At 50.6% G+C, this 21,340-nt stretch overlaps 1 protein-coding gene across 1 annotated transcript in view; it reads left to right on the top strand.

The window, feature by feature from the left end:
- Positions 1–21,340, top strand: part of Prrc2b (proline rich coiled-coil 2B) — a 103,132-nt gene that overhangs the window by 63,805 nt on the left and 17,987 nt on the right. The window contains exons 12-19 of the mRNA XM_036183384.1: positions 301–616; positions 3,527–3,747; positions 6,190–6,385; positions 10,294–10,510; positions 11,120–13,183; positions 19,451–19,648; positions 19,699–19,936; positions 20,538–20,689. Coding sequence (XP_036039277.1) covers positions 301–616; positions 3,527–3,747; positions 6,190–6,385; positions 10,294–10,510; positions 11,120–13,183; positions 19,451–19,648; positions 19,699–19,936; positions 20,538–20,689 — 3,602 coding nt within the window. The remainder of the gene's footprint in view (positions 1–300; positions 617–3,526; positions 3,748–6,189; positions 6,386–10,293; positions 10,511–11,119; positions 13,184–19,450; positions 19,649–19,698; positions 19,937–20,537; positions 20,690–21,340) is intronic.

Raw genomic sequence — 21,340 nt, 5'->3', positions numbered from 1 at the left:
CTGGTGTGGAGTTTTCCCAGGGCACGGTCAACACCCCGTTTATACTGTAACTGACAACCAGCAGGAGACTCAGGGATGGAGAAACTACCCAAAGACGAGTTTGTAGTCCTGCCTTCTCATTGATGTACCAGCATCGATCTGAAGTCACGATGTGGGGTTGCGCAGTCATGGTGGGCCGCCTGCTGTGGCCCTTGGAGTCACCGAGTCATTTACTGTTTTCCTGGTGTGGGGCTCGGTGGGGGGGAAGTTGCCATTGTCTCAGGCTTCCGACGGAACCTCAATCCCTCCTTCTTTTGGCAGAAGCCCACAGTGGGCAGCACCTTCCGACAGCAGTCCTCTGAGGACAAGGAGGACAAGCCACCCCCAAGGCAGAAGTTCATCCAGTCAGAGATGTCGGAGGCTGTGGAGCGAGCCCGGAAGCGCAGGGAAGAAGAAGAGCGCAGGGCCCGGGAGGAGAGGCTGGCGGCCTGTGCTGCCAAACTCAGGCAGCTGGATCAGAAGTGCAAGCAGGCCCCGAAGGCCAGCCAGGCCCCGAAGCCTGTGGAGAAGGAGGGCCCCCGGTCCCCGGGCATCGAGAAGGCCTCCCCACAGGAGAACGGCCTTATTGTCCGCAAAGGTGAGAGGACCCCTATCCCATGGTGGAGAGCCTTGAACCATCAGTCCCACATTCTGACTATAAAGTAACTAAACCTGTGGCTAAAAGCACATTCTAATGGGAAGCATCAGTCTGTTGAAATGTAGGCTGTGGTGACACACACTTTCAATCTCAGCACCCAGGAGGCAGAGACAGGATCTCTGAGAGTTTGAGGTCAACTGCTCTACATAGAGAGTTCCAGGACATTTGGATACATAGAGACACCCTGTCTCAAACATGCACACACATGCATACACAAATTTAGGCTTGGGTACTTGTCTGATTATAGCTCAACTTTTTTTTTTCCACTCTGATTTTGTGTGTGTGTGTGTGTGTGTGTGTGTGTATATAAGTCAGAGGGCGACTCTATCCTGATTCTTTTCTATTCTCTGGGTTCAGAGGGTTGAACTCAGGTCTCTAGACTTGTACTGTTAGTCAGGCCCTGTCGGCAGGGCGGTATACGCATGATCTCTGAATTCTCACACAAGCCCTGTGGAAGAGGCAGGCATGGTACTGTCAGTACTTACAGAGAGTTCTGGGCAAGGGAGACTGAGCAAAAGGCTCAGGTTACCTGCCCACCTGTGGCTGCTGTTTTGTTCTGTCTAGTGATGAATTTGTAGTGGTCACTGAGTTAGGGCTACTCTCTCCTGTAGTTCGTTTTCCTGCCTGGCCCACGGTCAGGACAAATCGCTCTCACCCGCCAGTCCCGCAGCCACTCAGACCCAACCAAGTAAACACACAGAGACTTACATTACTTATAAACTGTATGTCCGTGGCAGGCTTTTTGCTAACTGTTCTTATATGTTAAATTAACCCATTTCTATTAATTTATAAGTTGCCACGTGGCTCGTGGCTTACCGGTATCTTAACATGTTGCTTCTCATTGGTAGCGTCTCTCTGCCTCAGTCTTCCCAGAATTCTCTTCCCTGCTTGTCCCACCTGTACTTCCTGCCTGGCTACTGGCCAATCAATATTTTATTTATACAGAGCGATATCCAAAGCACTTCCCTCCCCCCTTTTTTTTCCAAAAAGCAAGGTTTTAACTTTTACATAGTAAAATTACATATAACAAAACAATTATGAGGCAAGAATTACAGTTACAATGTCTAGTTATTTGTATTTGGCAAAATTGAAGATATCCTATCTATCCTATGTTTATGAGTTTAAGGTTTCATATCTAACTTATCTTTTATCATAACTAAGGAAAATTATAACTATCTAGTCTTTAACTACATCAAAGATCTCAGAAGGATATAATATTACCTGAGAAGCGGGAGCTGGACGCTGCCCCGGCAACGGGGGCGACCCACCTGTAGGAGCAAATGAAAGGGATGGGCGACACAAAGGAGGACAGCAAGACAAGATTCTGATCAAGCTGCCAATTTTATTTTAATTTGCAAAGCTTATATAGCATAGGAGGGGATGGGGCAGGAAGGAGGGAAGGGGAAAAGGGGCGTGTAGAACATGGAAGGGGTGCAAGGCGTGTGAGGCAGATCGTGCAACTGCGAGATGTCGGCTAAGTTCACGGGCCATGGCAGTTTATTCTGTTGCTAGGCAACCTGACCATGGAATGCTCTTTACATTTGGTTGTCATGGCACCTGACTGTGGGATGTTCTCTTATCTTTGGGGGGCCTCTGGTTACTGGTCTGGGAAGGGGCAGCGGGCTTATGACTTGTTCTCTGGCCTAGCTAGTACTTTCCATGGTTCATGTTTGGTTCCTGACATCTTGGCCCCAACAGGACACAAGCAACTTTCAGGAGTCTTGCAAGAGTAGACAGAGACAGCTGGCAGCCTGGACAGTCATCCAAAGTTCTTTTGAAAAGTTGGGCATCTGTCTTCAGCCCACAGGTCTAGAGTCTCTCAGTCACTTTTCTCTGTGTCCTGTAGAATGTCTGGCAGTTTCCTCCATGAAGCAGGAACCTGAAGGACCATTTTGCCAAGCAAAATTCAGTGGTCACCTTCCTATGGGTCCTGCATGTCCAGTCAATCAAGCAGTCCAGGCAAGAACAGTTTCTTGCCCAAATGGCTATTTTTGCCAAGGTGAAGATAAACTCTATATGGAGTGTCTTCGATGCCCATCCTCCTCTCTGAAGTAAATCGGTGCTGCCAGGAGCAGACATGTCTCATTGTCCAGAAAGTCTACATTTTTAAAACATTTTAAATGCCATATTCTGTAGGTCTTTGAAGTATTTGAAGATTACCTACCTAATTGAATTATATCTATATATACTTAGAAAACAACATGACTATAAGTTTGACTATCATAAAAGACTAATTATTAATCTGTATTTCTTAATTATCTATTACAATTTTAAATGCACTGTACAAACATAATAACTTAAACAAGAGTAGAAATATACACACAGTATAACAAAATTAACTTTAAATTTGTATCAATAAACTAAAATCTATACCAATGTAAAACTTTTTTTTTTTTTTTTTTTTTTTGAGCTGAGGATCGAACCCAGGGCCTTGAGCTTGCTAGGCAAGCGCTCTACCACTGAGCTAAATCCCCAACCTGTAAAACATTTTAAACAAGTTGTTGCTCTTTAAAAGTAGGTTCATTAATCTACTCTCTCATCCTAACATATCTATATCACTCTCCCTCGTCAGAATCCTGTATCCAGCTTCACCACAATCGTGTACCGTTCTGAGCTGACTCAGCATCCTCACCTGGTATTTTTTGATGCAGGGGTACAACCTCCTTATGGGCTTTGTGAGGAATTTGCAGTCTGGTGCCCAAGGAACACTTGATGCAGGCGGCTGGGCCTGCATCACTGGTCCCCCAGTGGAGTGTATGTAGCCAGGACGGAAACACTTGCTCTTCACCAGACAGTTGGCGCAGTTCCTGTGAGTTCACTGTGCCATTTCTTCACCTCTCTGTTCTCTAGACTCCCCAGAGTTCCCTGTCCAAGAAGCACCAAGCATGTTCTTAGAAGAGACACCTGCAACACCCCCTGCAGTAGCTCAGAGCAGCAGCAGCAGCAGCAGCAGCGAGGAAGAAGCCAGGGAGGCCGGGTCCCCTGCACAGGAGTTCAGCAAGTATCAGAAGTCCCTTCCTCCTCGTTTCCAGCGGCAGCAGCAGCAGCAGCAGCAGCAGCAGCAACAGCAGGTAAAGCGATGGACATGACCATGAGCGGATGTTCTCCCCACTCACCTCCAGTGTTGTAAAGAAACAGCAATATTCTTACATGTCACAGTCACCACAACACAGATGTCAGAGATGACACCTCAGAACTTGGACCGTCTCCCCATTGGTTGAGGCTCTGTGCATACACACTGATTGGTGTATTCTCTGTGCTGCATTTGATGCAGTGTGGGGGCAATCTTCACTCAGAGCACCCCTCTGACCCTATTCAATTATACTGGGGCTTCTGAGTTTTCTAGAGCCTTGTGCACTGTCTTGGGAGTCACTAGAAAGGGACACCAGCTTTGGATTAAGGATGTTTACCTTGTAAGGCTTCCACCCTCAGCCCATGTTCTTCTTTGTAAACTGGAGAGAGTGCCTGCCTCAGCCTTTGGGAGTGATGGCCATGAGCAGGCCAGAAACATTGCCCATTTTGTTCTGAAACCTTCAAAATGGCCTGCTCTTTTCTCTGGAGATGTTGTGGCCAGTGGCAAGAGTCGCAGCAGTCCGCATGTCCTGGGATCCCCTCTGCTGGAAGTGTCCATGGCTGTGTGCCCTGGAGAGGAGTGATTGCTGGGACGGGGGCTGGAGCTTAGTGGTAGAGCTCGCCCCGCATGAATGAGGTCTCAGGTTAGCTTTTGGTTCTTGGCACACAAAGGAAAGTATTTCTAGGAACTGTGATGATGGGGGTGTTACTTGGAAGCCCAGCAGCTGGGAGTACAATGTTTTTTATCTAAGACATTTTTTTTGTTTTTGTTTTTTGAGACAGGGTTTCTCTGTGTAGTTTTGGTGCCTGTCCTGGATCTCACTCTGTAGACCAGGCTGGCCTTGAACTCACAGAGATCCTCCTGGCTCTGCCTCCCAAGGGCTGGGATTAAAGGCGTGCGCCGCCCCGCCAATCTAAGACTGTTTTAAGTAACCCTTTTTTTTTTTAAGACTTTTTTTTTCAGGCCTCATGTGGATATATGTGGCCAGATGTTGGGCGCCATATGTAGGCAGGCTTTTCTGTCCTTTCCATGAGTTTCCAAAAAAGCCCACAGAGACTTCTTACTAATTAAGAAAGCTCAGCTGATAGCTTAGGCTTGTTTTTAGCCAGCTCTTACAACTTAAGTTAGCTTATTTCTATTGATCTATGTGCTGCCTCGAGGCTCACTTACCTCTGTGAACTTCACATATTGCTTCCTGTCTGGCTCAAAACTCTTCAGACTCTGCCTTTTTTTTTTTTGTTTTTTCGAGACAGGGTTTCTCTGTGTAGCTTTGGAGCCTGTCCTGGATCTCGCTTTGTAGACCAGGCTGGCCTCGAACTCACAGAGATCCATCTGCCTCTGCCTCCCGAGTGCTGGGATTACAGGTGTGTGCCACCACTGCCCGGCCAGACTCCGTCATTTTTCCCAGCATTCTATCGGCCACTCAGCTTTTTATTAACAATGAGAGCAACACGTTTTCAGAGTATACAGAGGGATTATTCTACAGCACAGAGCTCATGGAGATGACAGCGTGAGAGGCATCTGGTTGGGTGGCGTGAGGGGTCTCATTGCTGAATAGTCATGGATGTTTGTGTTTATTATCTCTTCAGATACCTTAGAACACAGTGCCATAGCAAGATAAACATACACCGCCTCTTACGATTCAGATTCAGATTCAGTTAGGGAGACAGCCTCGAAACCCAGCCTGCTACCGTGACAGTAGCAAATGGAGCAGGCGTGTTATGAGAGCACAAAGTAGGGCCCTGGTCAGGTCTGGCGGCTGCTTTCCAGAGGGAATGTGCTTATGCTGGGAGTGTAGTGAAGAGCATCCTAGTCCAAGGCCTCAGCTTTCCAACAGTCTAGCAAGGCTCCACAGGACTGTGAAACAGAGTAGGGTGCATAGCGGAGGAGTAGCCAAGAAAGCGAGACCCCCCCCCCATGGGCTCCTGGGAGCCGTGTGGGGTCAGACTGGTAAGAAGAGAGCAGGGGACTTGGAGCCAGAAATGTGGGGTGTACAGTGGTGACTGTAGACAAAATAAATGGCCGTGACTCTGGTAGGTGAGTGGATCTGATCTGAGGAGGTAGTCTGATGGGGGGTAGCTCAGGTGCACATAGTCCTTGTAGTGACACCAACATGGCTGTTCATCCAGCTCAGAGAGACCTCAGCCTGGGACATGCTTCATTTTGGCCTTCTGTTAGTGTGTCCAAGTCCTGTCTCTATCCCCCCCCCCCCACACACACACACACACACTTTCCTTGAGTAGCTCTGCAGACCAGGCTAGCCTCAGACTCGAACTCAGAGGTCTGCCTGCTCTGCCTCTTGAGTCCTGGGACTAAAGGTGTGTGCCCCCACCGCCCAGCTTGTTAGGGGCCTTTCTATGCCCCTCCTGAAGGACTGGAGGGCTGCACCATGAGCCATTGTGTGCCTGCCCCACCCCACTCACAACATGTCTTCCACCAGGAGCAACTATACAAGATGCAGCACTGGCAGCCGGTGTACCCCCCGCCTTCTCACCCCCAGCGCTCCTTCTACCCACACCACCCCCAGATGCTGGGCTTTGACCCACGGTGGATGATGATGCCCTCCTACATGGACCCACGCATTACACCCACTCGGACACCTGTGGACTTCTACCCCTCAGCCCTGCATCCTTCAGGTGAGCACAGGGGCCAGGTAACTGGAAAGGGAAGGCAAGTCACCAGGAGAGTTAGAGACACTGAGTTCAGTCTGGCCTGTGTCAGGTCATTCGGTTGCTCTTGAGTTTTACAAAGTTAAAGACACAATTTTTCTCCTGTCAAAAAGTAATTAGGACCTGAGTGTTCGTGGGGACAGGTTTGTAATTTCAGCACTTGAGAGGCTGAGACAGGAAGTGAGACCAGCCTGAGCTATGTATTGAGACTCTGTCTCCAAACAAACAAAATTGTTGGCATGAGTTATGAACCTTGTGTATTGTAAGGATTACCCTCAGATCTCTGCCCAGTCATCGATCCTCTTTGCATCCTGGCTTTCCGGTGTTCTCCCTTAAAACTAGCTTTGTGGTTTCATCAACCCTTTGTCTTACTGAAAGTTCTCTTTATAGTACAAGTGCCCACTTGTTCATTGTTCCTACTTAGAATATGGTCTTTATAGTATTGTTTCTAGTGTTGCTTTTTGGGGGTCCTGGATGTGATGTTATCAGCAGTAAGCTGTTTCTCTCGCTGCCGAGGTAGTCCATAATGCAGGCTGGACTGTTAGGTGGTCTCAATCTCTTTCTCGTCATATCAAGGTAGTCCATGAAATTGCACTTGTCAGTTGTGTTGTACAAATACCCATATCATTAGTTTTTTAAAATCCCCTTGATCAGTTACTAATGGGTGTTAACATTGTTTACCACAGGTTGGAATTTTAACTTAGTGGTAGAGCTCATTCTTGTAGTTTTCACAAGGACCTGGGTTCAACTCTAGCACCAAACTTATTATCAAATAAGTATCCCAGTGTGGTTGTGGCTTTATAAAATCTTCATAAACCACCAGTGTTGGTTTTTGTGGTGTTTTTTGTTTTATCTCTAGCCTTGAACTCACTCTGTAGCCCAGGCTGGCCTCCATCTCACAGAGATCCGCCTGCCTCTGCCTCCCGAGTGCTGGGATTAAAGGCGTGCACCACCACACCTGCTTTTTAGCTTGTTCTTAAGACCTCTCTCTCTCACTGTAGCTCAGGCTGGCCTCACATTCATGAAGTCCTCTTGGGTCAGCCTCCTGTGTGCTGAAATTACAGGCTGGGGCCGCTGTACCCAAACAAACGGTCGTTTTTGCTATGTGTGTCTGGAGGCACATGGGAAGGATGTGCCCCCCCCCCCCTTTCTTTCAGTGCCCAGCAACCGACCAGATTCTTGGTTGTTTCCTGTCTTTGCTGCTTTGTCTGGAAGGATTGTAATTATCCTGGGTTTCTTCACTATTTGATACCTTTTGTTCTGGACTTACTGTGGCTTTTCTGGAAGGCTTCCTGTGTGGATGACAATGCTCACTCTGACAGTCTATAGGTTTTAATTGCCAAAGCTGGTTCCTTTAGGTTTATTGGGAAGCTGAGTGTGGTGGTGTGTACCTTTAATCCCAACACTTGGCAGGCAGGTGCAGGCAGGTCTCTGATTTCTAGGCCAGCCTGGTCTACAGAGTGAGTTCCAGGAAAGATAGAACTACATAGTGAGACCCTATCTCAATCATTCCCCCCCATCCTCACCAAAAAAAATTGTTATCTGTCTGTGGACTTGAGATGGCCCAGCAGTTGAGAGCATTGGCTGCTCTTTCAGTTCCTGGCTCCCACATGGCAGCTCACAGCTGCCTTAAGTCCAGTTCCAGAGGATCCAGTGCCATCTTCCAAGCCTCTGTGGGCACCAGGCAAGCATCCATATACATATATGCATATGTATGTACATCCATATGTACATACATAAAATGCATGCCTGCAGACAAAAATAACAAGATCCGTCTCTCTCTCTTGTTGCATTGTGTTCATCTCCCCAGCCTCAGTGTTATTCCAGAACTCCTGTTTTGTGTCATCCTCCTGCTGCGACTGCAGGCCATCCTTTCTCTATTGTACTTTTCACGTGTGAAGGCTGAGTTTGCTCCCAGAAGGAGAGACAGGAGAGAGAAGGGAATGTAAGCATGAAAATGAAGGAATAGGAAGGAGGTTGCCTCCATGTTGCCATCCAGGAAACTGTCTTAAGAACTGTCTGCAGCTCTTCCCCTGTGTATAATCTACCTTTTAAATTGTCGTGGCTTTATTTATATATATATATATAAAATTTATTTGTATTTTGCCTGCATGTATGTCTGTGTGAGGGTGTCAGAATCCCTGGAACTGGAGTTACAGATAGGTGTGAGCTGCCATGTGGGAGCTGGGAATTGAACCCAGGTCTTCTGCAAGAGCAGCCAGTGCTCTTAACCGCTGAGCCATCTCTCCAGCTCCCAGCAGTATATTTTTTGGAAATAGGATGTGCTTCCCAAATCATTGTTTTATTTTTCTATCCCCCTTCTCTTACTTTTTAACATGTATTTCCCCGTCTGTGGGAGAATCCCCCGCACAGCGTAAGTGTGGTGATCAGAAGGCTCCATCTACCGTGTGGCTTTGGGGATTGGACATTCACTCCTCCAGCCGTTTCGCCAGCTCCTAGTAAAGGTTGTCTTTGTTTCGTTTTCAGAGCTGAGGACCGAACTCAGGGCCCTGTGCTTGCTAGGCAAGCGCTCTATCACTGAGCTAAATCCCCAACACCGGTTTTCTTTGTTCTTAAAGACAGGGTCTCTACGAGGCCCTGCTTGTCCTGGAACTAACTATGTAGACTAGTCTGGCTTTAGCCTCACAGAGATCTGCCTCTGCCTCCTGAATGCTGGGATTACAGGCTACACCATTGCATCCACCAAGATTTTAATTCCTTCTTTTATGCTTTCAATCATTTAAATATAAATTTTCAGTGTTCTAGGTTGTTATACAAAGTATCTAGTTATGGTATATTATATTCCATACACATTCTGGCCATTTTGGCTTTTAAGTTCAGTTTCAAGACCTGAAAAGGATTAGATTTTGGGCCTTCATTGGATTCAGGGCCCATCCTCCCAGAGCCCTTATAACCAGTTTTGGTTAATTTGAGAGATCTCTGCATCATTCTGGGAGGCAGAAATCTGAATACAGCCCTCCTAAAAACCCTAAGAAAGCAAGTCAGAATGTAATTATATTCTGAATTCCTAAGGCTGGTTGTTCTTATCCTTCTCTGGACTGGACTAAGATGGATGTCCAGGTGGGAATCCTTGTATCGAAGTGGGTTTCTAATGGTTAGTAGTATTTCAGAAGCACGGAAGTTCTTCTGAGAGGATGCCGAAGACTAGGCCTGCAGATGTGGAAAGGCTGGGGAACAAATATCACATTACCTATGTCCTAGTTATCTGGACCACGCACTCCATGCTCTCCCTCCTCAACAACAGAATTCTCAAATAAAAAATGCTGAGTATCTGTGTCCAGCTTCCCATAGGGATAGGAGGAAGTGAAGCCATATCTCGGTCTGAATCAACTGAGTGCTGGCCGTCGTCTGGTCTTTGTGAGCCATCTGGGATATGGCTCATCTGCTGTCCACAGCTGTGCAGTGCTGCAGCGGCTCATAGGCTAGCTCCGCTGGTTTGACATCTGGCTTCCATTTATTGTTTTCATTATCTTTCAAATGGTTTTTTACCCCCAAGACAGGGTTTCTCTGTGTAGCCTCTGTCCTGGAACTCACTCTGTTGACCACGCTGGTCTTGAACTCTTGAGATCCGAGTGTTGGGATTAAAGGTGTGCGCCACCACCACCCTGCTCACAGATTCTTGTTCTGGATACCAGAATTGGCTCCTAAGGGTCATAAGCAGGTCATGTGGTGTGCCCCTGTGCCACAGGGTCCTCTGTCAGGGTAGAGTGAGGACTTATATGCTGAAGGCGTAGCTGCTGTGTCCATGTGGGACCAGCTGGGACCGCTGCCTCTGTTTGGAGGCTGTGTTTTGCTTTGAGGCCCTTGCCAGACACTCTATGTCAGAAGAGAGCTCGATTCTTTGTCTTCTTCAGGACTGATGAAGCCCATGATGCCTCAAGAGTCCCTCAGTGGGACTGGCTGTCGCTCTGAAGATCAAAGCTGTGTGCCCTCACTCCAAGAAAGAAAAGTGGCCACCATTGACCCAACTCCTGTGTGGAGCCCAGAGGGTTACCTGGCACTGCAGAGCAAAGGTTACTCACTGGCCCACCCGAAGTCTGCCGACACTCTGGCCATGGACATGCACGTCAGGTGAGCTGAGCCTCCTGCTGCTCTGCAACTGAAGGAAGACTCCACAGTCCCCATGGAGGGCCCTAGGAAGAGGCCCCATCCCTGGGGACACGGCCCCGAGGGGGGGCGGGGCGAGTATAAGCAGGTGTGTTTGAATGCTTGGTGTGAGTGACTCTTTCTAATGGCCAGGCTGAGGCTCAGCAGGAACCCTGTGGTCGCCGCCGCACTGTGGGCATGGGTAAAGGCGCAGTGGGACGGGCTCACGGGTGGGTTGAGAGGGGTCTGGGCTCGCTCCTCCTGTGTGAGAACAGGAGCTAGCCCTGCCACCCCTAGGCCCAGGCTCACAGACTCCCAGGCTCCAGCTTGTTCATTGCTCCGGGGACCGCCAGCTCCTCTCTGTCTCCAGGGTGGTGTACTGAGCTGCCACCTCCATCGCCACGCGCACGGACTCCAGGGGCCACCAAGCAACGTGTCTTAAGCTAGAGCAAATGTTTGTTTGTGTTTTCTTTTCTTTTTAAAAAACATTTTTTTTTCTTTAAAACAAACCAAACCAAAACTAAGCCCTGTTCAGCATGGAAACCAGGAACCAAGCTCCAATCACATTGACTGATTTTTCTGGTTCCTTTTCAGGAATGAGAGGTCTTACTCTGCCTCCCCCGGAAGGTCAGGGGGCTTAAGTGCCCAGCGCGATCTCTTTGAGGAGAGAGGGGAAGAGCACTTGAGTGCTCTTGACAAGAAGGCCCAAGCAGACTTTGACAGCTGTGTCTCTGCTCAAAGAATAGGCCAGGAGCTTTTATTTCCACCCCAGGAAAATGTTCAGGAGGTGGGTGCTCCTGGGGGGCATACCCCAAACCTCAGGTGTTCCCCATTGGAGCCCAACTTTGTCCCAGCCGAGAAAAAGCCAGAGTATGGCAGTTGGGATGTTGGCCACCAGCCAAAGGCTGCTGACACAGCTAACAGTGTGGAGCTGGAGGTACCCCAGGAGGAGCCGTCCTTCCATGCTTCCTCCTGGGAGAAGGAAGGGAGCCCCAAGAAACAACCAAACCCAGAGCCTGAGTGGACACCCGAGCCCCGGAGCCAGCACCAGGAGCAGCCGGGCAGGACCCGGAGGTCGGGACCCATCAAGAAACCTGTCCTCAAGGCCCTGAAGGTGGAAGAGAAGGAGAAGGCACTGGAGAGGGTCAGGCAGGGCCTGGGAGTGGAGAGCTCTCAGTTGGCCATAGACAAAGAGCCCGTGTGCAGGACAGAAGAAGATGAGGATGAAGAGAACAACCCTGCTCTGGCCAATGCCTCCTCTTCTGCCCTGGAGGACAAGGCTGCTGCCCGGGCTGGGTTTGGCCATGAGGCCAGCAAGCTGGATGAAGATGCAAAGGCTGATAAGACCTGGGAGAGCAGGCCCTCGAGGGATGCCAGTGACATTCCCCCAACCAAGAGAAACAACTGGATCTTCATTGATGAGGAGCAGGCCTTTGGGGGCCGGGGCCAGACCCGCGGCCGTGGCCGTGCCTTCAGAGAGTTCACCTTCCGAGGCAGCCGGCCTGCGGGCAGCAACCCAAGTGGTCTGTGTGGCACCAGTGCCCTTGGGGCTCGCAGCGTGTACAGTGGTGGCCAGCGCAGCAGCCGAGGCAGGGCCCTTCGTGACTTCCCCCTGCCAGAAGACTGCCCTAGAGCCAAGCCCAGGCGCCGCATCGCCAGTGAGACCCACAGCGAGGGCTCTGAGTATGAAGAGCTACCCAAGAGGCGGCGTCAGCGGGGCTCCGAGCCTGGCCACGAGGGCATGCTCCTGGAAAGGGACGAGGGCGCCCTGAAGAAGGACTCTTGGCGCTCCAACAGGACTTACACAGAGGACCAGGGTGGCCTAGACGCCCGCAGCCGGGGGCCCCGGGTCTGTGGGAGAGCCCTCCCACCTCGCCTGAGCAATTGCAGCTATGGCCGAAGAACCTTTGTCACCAAAGAGCCTCCCCACTGGCAGAGCAGGAGCCCAGGCGGCTCCTGGCAGGAATATGGCCCCTCGGACCCACGTGGCCCACGGCGAACCACTGACAGAGACTATACCCCAGACTCCTACCAACCCTCTGACACATTTGGCAGCAGGCCCTTCGAGGACAGCCGCGTGGAGGGCAAGAGGTCCTTTTTCCAAGACGACCACGGGGCAGATTCTGAGAATGCAGAGAACAGGCCCTTCCGTCGGAGGCGGCCCCCACGCCAAGACAAGCCCCCTCGCTTCCGGCGCCTCCGTCAAGAGCGGGAGTCCCTGGGCTTGTGGGGACCCGAGGAGGAGTCCCACCTGCTGGCAAGTCAATGGCCAGGCCGGTCCAAACTCAGTCCTGGGGACAGGAGTGGTCCTGGAGGTCACAGGTCCCCAGAGCTCCCCTACCAGAATTCTTGTGATCATGTCAACGAGGAGTGGGAGACTGCCTCTGAGAGCAGCGACTTCAGCGAGCGCAGGGAGCGGCGAGAAGGCCTTGCAGCTGAGCCTGAAATGCAGGGGGATGGCGGCCTATCAGGGGCCAGTCTGGGTGAGAAGAAGGAGCTGGCCAAGCGGAGCTTCTCCAGCCAGAGGCCCCTGGCTGACAGACAGAGCCGCAAGCTGGAGCCGGGAGGGTTTGGGGAGAAGCCTGTTAGGCCAGGTGGGGGTGAGGCTTCCCCCCGCTGCGAGAGCCAGCAGAGCGGGACTTCTCTGAAAGTCAAAAGGTAACGCGCCAGCACCATCTCGGGTCCTTGTCGTTGTCCTGTTCGCCACAGCACCAAGTCCATGCATGCACGCCCTGCCAAGCCAGGCGGCCCTGGCCGCTGTGTGTGAGCGTCTCCATCACCTGCTCCTGCATTGCTTGTTGCTTCTCCATGGTGTGTCATTGTTGATGTTGTGGCTTGATCAACTACAGCCAGAGTTGCCCATAGCCTGTTCCCAGAGGCCTCCTTGTGACTGCTGTTCTAGTCCGTGTCCCTAGAGCCCAACCTTAGAATGTATTCTCAGCCCCACAGTGATGGCTGTTGCCTGTGTGTGGTGCCCGGTGAGCGCTGGCTGGGAGACATTATCCCTCGCCTTTTGGTTATGTGGAGATAGCTCTGGCCCTTGGTGGTCCTGCTTTCCTCTTGCCGCCTGGGCGGGGCTGGAGCCACCAGAACAGGGATCTCTTGAAGCGAACTGGAGCAGTCAAGCCTCGGGCAGTCAAGGTGGAGGAGAGTAAAGCCTGAAGGTGCCTGGCATCTTTTGCCTCACCCTAACAGGGATGGTGCAGCACCGCCAGCCTGGACAGCCACCACCTGACCTGGGACCTTGCCAGATCCACCATCCCACTGTCCTACCACTTGGCCTGGACAGAGCTCCCTTCCACTCCTGAAAGCTCCTGAAAGTTCCGTCGTCAGCCAGCCCGCATGGTGGATATATGGCATTGACCTGCTTGCTTTGGTACAAGAGCAGACTCCCTCCTTCCCGCCCTCTGCCCAGTGACTGTGGAGTGAGTCTCCTGTGCAGTGCAGACCTGCCCGCCCCATTCCCCAGGCACAGTGGTTTGGCAGCAGGGTCATTTTAGCTGGAGGCTTTTTGTTTTAAAAAGCAGCTGCGGTTTTCACAAAGGAGAAAGGAGAACAAACTACTAGCTACGTCTGTATAGCTGAACTTTTATATGTCCCCTGCTGTCCTCTGCTCTGCTGTCCCTTTATCTCCTTTATCTGTCCTGTTTGACATGTCACAGCACTACCTTAAGAGGTGATTCTTAAGAGTGCCCCCCACACACACACACATACCCACAGTTGGCTAAGGACATGAACAGTCCGTCTGGTGGGCCCCTCGCTGCCTTGGGTGCTGTGAGGTTGGTGTCTGAGTTCAGTTCCAGCCTCTGGCCTCGAGTTAAGATATTATCTGTTCTGGGCCCTTCAGAAGTCAGTGGACACACCACGTATTGGGCACCAGAGAGGAATTATGGAGTAAGAGTCAACATTGTTTTCCAGATTGGCAGAGGTGGCCGAGTCACAGGCCCCACTCGGGAACTCTATGCCTTAGCCCTCTGGGCGGCTGTGTTCCCCACTCATTTCCTTTCCTCTTCCTGCTCTGTCCCTCTGGATCCCTGTCCATCCACCCCTCATAGCTTAATCACCAAAATCAGTACAAGAACACAGATGGATACCTTGTTAGAGTCTGCAGCAGGAAAGGCTGTGGAGCATTCCTGGTGTCCCTCACTCCCAGCAGCAGAGCAGGGTGTAGGGGGTGGTTGCCAAGTTACCTATCCATAGACGCCTGGGCAGGGTCAAAGTATCAGGGTGGTTTCTTAGGACTGCCCCATGCAGAAGGTTTCGTGTGAGCTATATGCTGGGCTTCCAGCTTTCACTAAGAACAAGGAAATCTTCCAGTTGCTGGAAGGAAAGTCAAGGGGGGATTTCAAGCTGCTCAGCCCATTAGGATCCCCAGTTTACCACCACCTGCCTTGGAGAGCTCATCATTGGTGGCAGGGCTGGAACAAGCCTGTCTGTCCTGGGTGGGTGTGAGAGCAAAAAGCATCTTGGGAGCTCTGCAGTGGCTTCAAGCTGCCTTGTTAGTTGTTAGAAGGAAGCAAGTCAGCTCCCCCAGCAGGTAGTGCCACACTGTCCCTAGGGTTACCTGGCCAGGGCCATCTTAGGAAAAGCTTCATTGCATCTGTAGCAGTCAGCTCTTCTCCCATCCTGCCTCTGCCCTCCAACCTTTATTCATGTGTCTTTGTCCCATCTCTTCTCGTCTCCCTCCTCAGAGGCACTGCCCACTTAGAGATCCCCTGGCACAGGTCTGCCTGCGGCCCTCACCTGCTGTTCCACTCACCCTGGAAGTGTCTGGTTATTGTCCCAGCGATTGAGTCCTCTGCCCCACTGCTAAGTCTCAGTAAAAGCCACACAGTCACCTCTACCTGTCCTTAGAAATGCAGCCAGATCCACCTCACCTAATGCTGGTGGACATTATGTGTCAAAAGAAACAAACGTTTTTCTTCAGAATTTCACAGTCCAAAATGTGCCCTTTAGGTGAGCCTGCTGTCAAAAGTGGCGGTACTTCCTGTTTGAGAAGAAATGAGGAGGTTGCCTATTACCAGTCCTTTCTTGCCCTGTATTCCCTCCCACCCCAAATAAAAACAAGAAACACTAGAATTTATTTATATGTATTGATGTTGTAGGTCTAGATGGAAGAAAAAAAAGTCAATGTCCCACTGCTCTGTTTATATGTCTGAATTACTCTGCAGGAGTGGCCAGGAGATTGCATGTGAAGTTTGCATTCACCATCTCAGCTGTGACCTCAGCTGTGGGCTCCTCCCCTCTGAGATGCACATTTGCAATTAGACTCTGGGGACAGAGGGCAGGCTACAGGCCTCCAGATGTCCCTGCCCTCCGTATGATCTGGTCAAGCCAAGTTTTTAGTGCAGAGATGTTTTAAGGTGCAATATCTCTTCATGTGGTTTTTAGAGCCAAGCTCAAGGTGTAATAGGACTTGGGAAGTTATTTTGGTTTCAAACCCCCATCTTCAGATCATAGATAAAAATATAGGAGCTCTGGCCATGGCCTTTGGTGAGAGCAGGCAAAACCCAGCCCCTGCCTTTTCTGCTGTGATGGGTGAGGGGAGGGGGGCAGAATCATTTCCTCCTGCCTACTGAAGTCACCTCCTGATGCTGGTGGCTTTATTGGGGTCATTGACGGTGCAATCCATGGCGTGGCAACCAGGGATTCTTAAGTACTGTTGGTCCTGAAGGTACACCCAGCATGGACCGTCTACTAGCAGAAGGCTGCTGCCAGCTGCATTTAGTCTGGTTTTCTTAATAGTTGCTTTCCTTGTCTTATTCCCAAGTTTATCAATTTCAAATCCAGAGTTCACTTCTGGGTCTAGATTCCGTAAGGGGGAGAAGGAGGAGGATTGTGTCCCACATTCTGAAAAGCTGGTTCATCTCTGAAGCCAGTGACACTGTGCTGCTGCTCAATAGCAGGGTAACGTGTCAATATTGACACTGCTCTCTTGTATTCTGGAGAGATGAAGTCATGTATGAGTGACACTCAAGAGCGTCCCTGCTGAGGCCATGAGGCAACTCTGGCTAAGCCCACCCGCCCCCCCCCCCGCCATCCATTGGTATTCAGGTTCATTTTGCCCTTATTTCCAGCAATGCAAACCTGGGTTAGAAGGCCTGTTGGGAATCTTTTACAACCAAGGACACAAAAGTGTATCTTCTGTTGTATTTGATGAGTAGGAAATGGAGACTTCTAGAAAGCCAGCTCACAGAGAGCTGGCTTTAAGACAAGTTAGGTCATCTGGAACAAAGTGGCTCAGTGTTGGGGATGAGCACTGTCACCTAGCTGTGTTGGCCCCCCAACTCTGGCTGGTGACCTTCCAGGCACATGACACCTGCTTCAGACCTGCAGCATCCCCAGGCCCCATCTTCGGCATGTTACAGTCCCACAGCAGCAGGCCTGGGAAGGCTCTGTACAAGGCTCCTCAGTTGTTGAAAGGGTCCTGTACCCTTAGCTCTCGACCTCACCATGCCTTTCGTAGAAAAGGAGGGGGGGGGGTTCTTTTTGAGGGTCTTTTTTTTTTCCTTTTGCTTCTACTTTGGCCTTTCCTCTGTCTTTTCACTTAGACCAGACATTTGAAAGGGCAGACGATGCAAACGGTGTGCTGTGCAGCTTGTTCAGACGTGATTTGGGGAAACACCACGGATGGGAGATGGAATCGTGAATTCACCCTCCTTCCCTCGGGTTCAGTCCCCGTTGTTTCTCCTTTCAAATATGTGATTGTACTAGCTCTTTCCATATGAAAGAACTCTCCTTATTTAAATAAAAAAGTATGAAAAAATAAAGCCAAACATGCTTTCTCAGGTTGTGTCAGTTTCTTTCCCAGGCACCGGGAAGATGAACGAGCTGCGCTCCTTCGCGGCTTGCAGACTCCGAGTGGCGGAGTGCCTTAGCTGAGCCAGGCGTCCAGGCTGGCGTCATAGAAAACAGCTTCGAATTCCGCTGGTCTCCGTGGGACTCTTGCATGGCTTTTCTATGTGACTTTGTCACTTGTCTCCCAGAACTGTACTGGTTATTTTAAACCTTAAGATGGGGTTCTAAAGATGTTGCCAGTGTGGCTGGGAGGTGGTTTGGAGGACTATAGCAAGGTCTCATAAACAATTTAGCAAAGACTAAAACACATGGCAGTCTCTGTTCTTTTCGGGATCTCCAGGAAGGAGCTACAGACAAAACAAGTTTATGCATCATAGTTAAGGACATTATGTAGCCTCCATTGCAGTCATGTTTTTCCTTTTCCTGGGTCTAAGAGACCCCTACCAGAGCATGGGGGCATGGTTAAGGGGCATTTTAAAAATGAGCAGCACTAAAGCCCTGCCCTCCCCATCTCCTAGCTGGACTTCCGTAGGAACTAGAGGAGTGCACTGTACTGTAAAAGAACAGATGAGGTCTAGGGCAGAAAAGGGTCGCAGGGATTCAGATGGATTCAGGCAGCTGTACTTGGCTGTGCCCTCACAAGATGTGTAACCTTGGTACAGGGCTCTCTCACTCTCAAGACGCTCCCAAGTTCCTTATTTATAGAATGTGTTTTGTTAACCCTATCTACTGAAGGGGTGTGGGCTCAGGTCACTAGTAAGCACGTAGTGAGTTCTTGGCCCGCCAGGTTTATAGAAAGAGACCTTGTCTCAAAAAGAAAGGGGAAAAAGGCAGTTTGCATGTGGAATTCCAATCCCTTGGACTCCAAAACCACTTGCTACAAAACTGGCAAGTTTCTGGACAGTGTTGTAACTATAGACAAGTCCTCCTGAGGCTGAGTGCCTACAGGCTGTCCTGTAGGTGTCCTGTACAGGATGGTCCTGAAGCACCATCATGGTATACGTGCTCAGACTAAACCTCTGGGGCCCAGAGAGCTCTCTCCAAAGTCCCAGAGCCTTTTCTCTGTAGGAACTTGAATAGACCATGTTCTCATGCATAAACTAGGAACAAACTTCCCCTACATTTTTAAAAAATGGATTTTCAAGACAGGGTTTCTCTATGTAGCCCTGGATGTCCTAGAACTCACTGATAGACCCCAGACTCAGGGAACTATCCTCTCAGGTGGGCGCCCCAGAAACCCAGACTCCAGACCAGTCGATGCAACCAGCAAGAGGATTTTATTTGATCATTTGCGCAAACGGGCTCCCTACACTGTGAAGAGAGAAGCTCCGAACAGCAATTACAGGCATCTTTTAAAGGCAAGACCCACAAGATTAGCATAGCATTTGGGGCAACACATGATTGGCTAGTTTGAAGATCAGCACGTGGAGGGGGAGTACAGCTGTGGAGACTTTCCACAGGGCTGTTTCTCCTAGAATAGCCACAGGTTATTCTTCTGGAGTCACAGAATGTCACAAGACGTTATCTTGGGCTGATGGTTTGGGGGCCTGGGACTGACATTCGTTCCTCTTTCTCAGGCTTAACCAGGCTGGCCTTGAACTCAGAACTCAGAGACTGCTTGCCTCTGCCTCCCTGCTGGGATTAAAGGTGTGACACCAACTCCTACATTCTTTATGTATTATTTTATGTGTGTCTGCATACCACTTGCCTCCCTGGTGCCTGAAGAGGCCATCCTCTGAGCCCCTGGAACTACAGTTACAGAGAGAGGGTTATGAGCTGCCATGTGGGTGGTGAGAATCGAACCCAGGTAGTCTTCAAGAGCTTTTAACCACTAAGCGCCTTCTCAGGCATGCTACAGTCTGGACGTCATCCATTGCAGAACTTGTAAAAAGTGAATTTTGACAATAGAAACATGATTCGAGATCTGTCTGGGGAGACAGTTCAGTTAGTACAGGCATGGCTTACCAACTAACCATGAGTAGCTGAATTCGATCCCGAGAACCCACCTAAAAAGGCGTGCTTGTAATACCTGCGCTGGGGAGGCAGAAGCAGTAGAAACAGAACCTCAAGGCCATCCTCGCCTACAAAAGTGAGTCTGAGACCCCGGGGGATCGTGGAGGAATACAGACTAGTGTCAGAAGAGTTGATGAGAGAACAAAACACGGTCCACCGCTATGCCCACGGCCCCAAGCGGCTCAGCGCCCCCGCCGCTTCCAAGTACTTACCGGTGCCCTTGGTCAGCCAGCGCGAGACCCGAAACACAGAGCTCCGAGCACGGAAAGAGCTCGTGGGAGGACACCGTGCTCTCTTAAAGACCGGCAACGCGTGCGCTTAGAGCTCTGAGATGTGGCGGGCGGCTCGCTTCGGCGGGACAGCCCCCGGCCGGCTCCCACGTTCCCGCCGGTTGAGCTCCGCGCACGCTCGCCCCGCCTCTGCCCTCCTGCCGCGCACGCGCGCAGCCGAGGCCGTCGGGCCGCGCAGGAACGACTAGTTGAGCGTCGATCGGTGGGCGGTGAAGAGAGCGGCCTCAGCCCCCAACGGTCGAGCCTGCCAGGCGGTTCGCAGTCGTGGCCTCGCATGGGGAGCCACTTTGCAGGACTCGAGGAGACGCTGGTAGGTTTTGGAGTGCCAGCTTCGAGAGTCCTGCTGGGGCTCTGGGAGCCGGCACGGGGGCGGCGCGCTAGGGTCGGTGGATGTTCCGGCGGAGCAGGGGCGGTTCCAGGGCGGCCTCCGGATGGAAAAGAGCCCGGGTGGACAGAGTTGTAAAGAAGAGGCTCGGGGCACGTGCAACTCTAGGAGGAGAGGAATGCCCCCGGGAGAGGACGGGAAGGCCCGTCCAGTCGCTGGGTTATGACGGTACCCAGAGCTCTCCAAAGTGGCTTAGTTTGCGGCCACACTGGGAAGGGGCAGGGGAGGAGACATCATTCAGTAGCAGCCGCGCGCCTAGCAAGTGCCCAGCAGGTGTTTATGGACTGACTTACAGAAATGAGTGAATGTCCAGTTCTGAGTTTACTGAATTCATTCCTCAGATGTCTTTGTGTGGACCCTGCTTTTGAACACAGCATGGAAGAGTCCTTCTGACGTGACTACTATGCTGTAATTCTCCCTGGGTGCATCGCGGAACTAGGTCGCTTCAGGATCCTTGTAGTCTCTTTTGAACCTCTCCAGGCTGCTGTCCACTCACTTTTAATGGGAGTTTCCCCCTCTTTTCCAGGGTGCCCTCCCGGGCTTGCTTTTCTGCAGAATGTTGAGATTTTTGAAGCGGCCTCTAGTGGTGACTGCTGACATCAACTTGAACTTGGTGGCTCTGACTAGCCTGGGTCTACTCACTCGGCTCTGGCAACTCTCCTACCCTCGGGCTGTGGTGTAAGTGGAATTGGGGAGGAGGGTATATGTCCAAGAGGCATTGTAGTTAGTGATCTGATGCACCTTGCTATACAGTGCCAAGGGGAGAGAAATCCTGGGCTTCTGGGCCTCTTGGTGATGTATGCTTTAGCATGTAGACAAGTTGAAAACCAAGAGTAGCCATCACAAACAGTGTGGGTGTGGATGAAACCCCAGAACATCCCTTATCATGTATACCTTATAGGTCTTGCCCTGGAGGAAGGTAGTAAGAATAACTTGGTCTGATAATTAAGAACAATAGAAGAAATTTTAGTTTCCAGACTTAATTTTCATTCTAAAGTTGAAAGGTGGAGGTTTGAGGGATTTGGAAGAGAGCTGGTTTTGTTTATATGGGGAGATGTAGTTGTTATTAAAAGGGTGTTTATTAACTAATACAGGCATTCTCTTTGTTATAGATATCAAGTAGAATGTGATTCCTCTACAAATAAATTCATTACCCAGTCTCAGCAACTCCCCTATAGTAGATTGGTTTGAAGTCAGTTTCCAGCTGACTTCAGGTGAGTGAAGAGCCAGGGTCAGATCCTTTGCTCCAACTGTGTTCTGTCCCCAAGCACTGAGACACACACACACACACACACACACACACACACACACACACCCCATCATCTAACC

This window comes from Onychomys torridus, chromosome 4 (assembly GCF_903995425.1).
Source record: "Onychomys torridus chromosome 4, mOncTor1.1, whole genome shotgun sequence".
NCBI lineage: Eukaryota > Metazoa > Chordata > Mammalia > Rodentia > Cricetidae > Onychomys > Onychomys torridus.
This window is presented reverse-complemented; position numbering and strand designations above follow the sequence as displayed.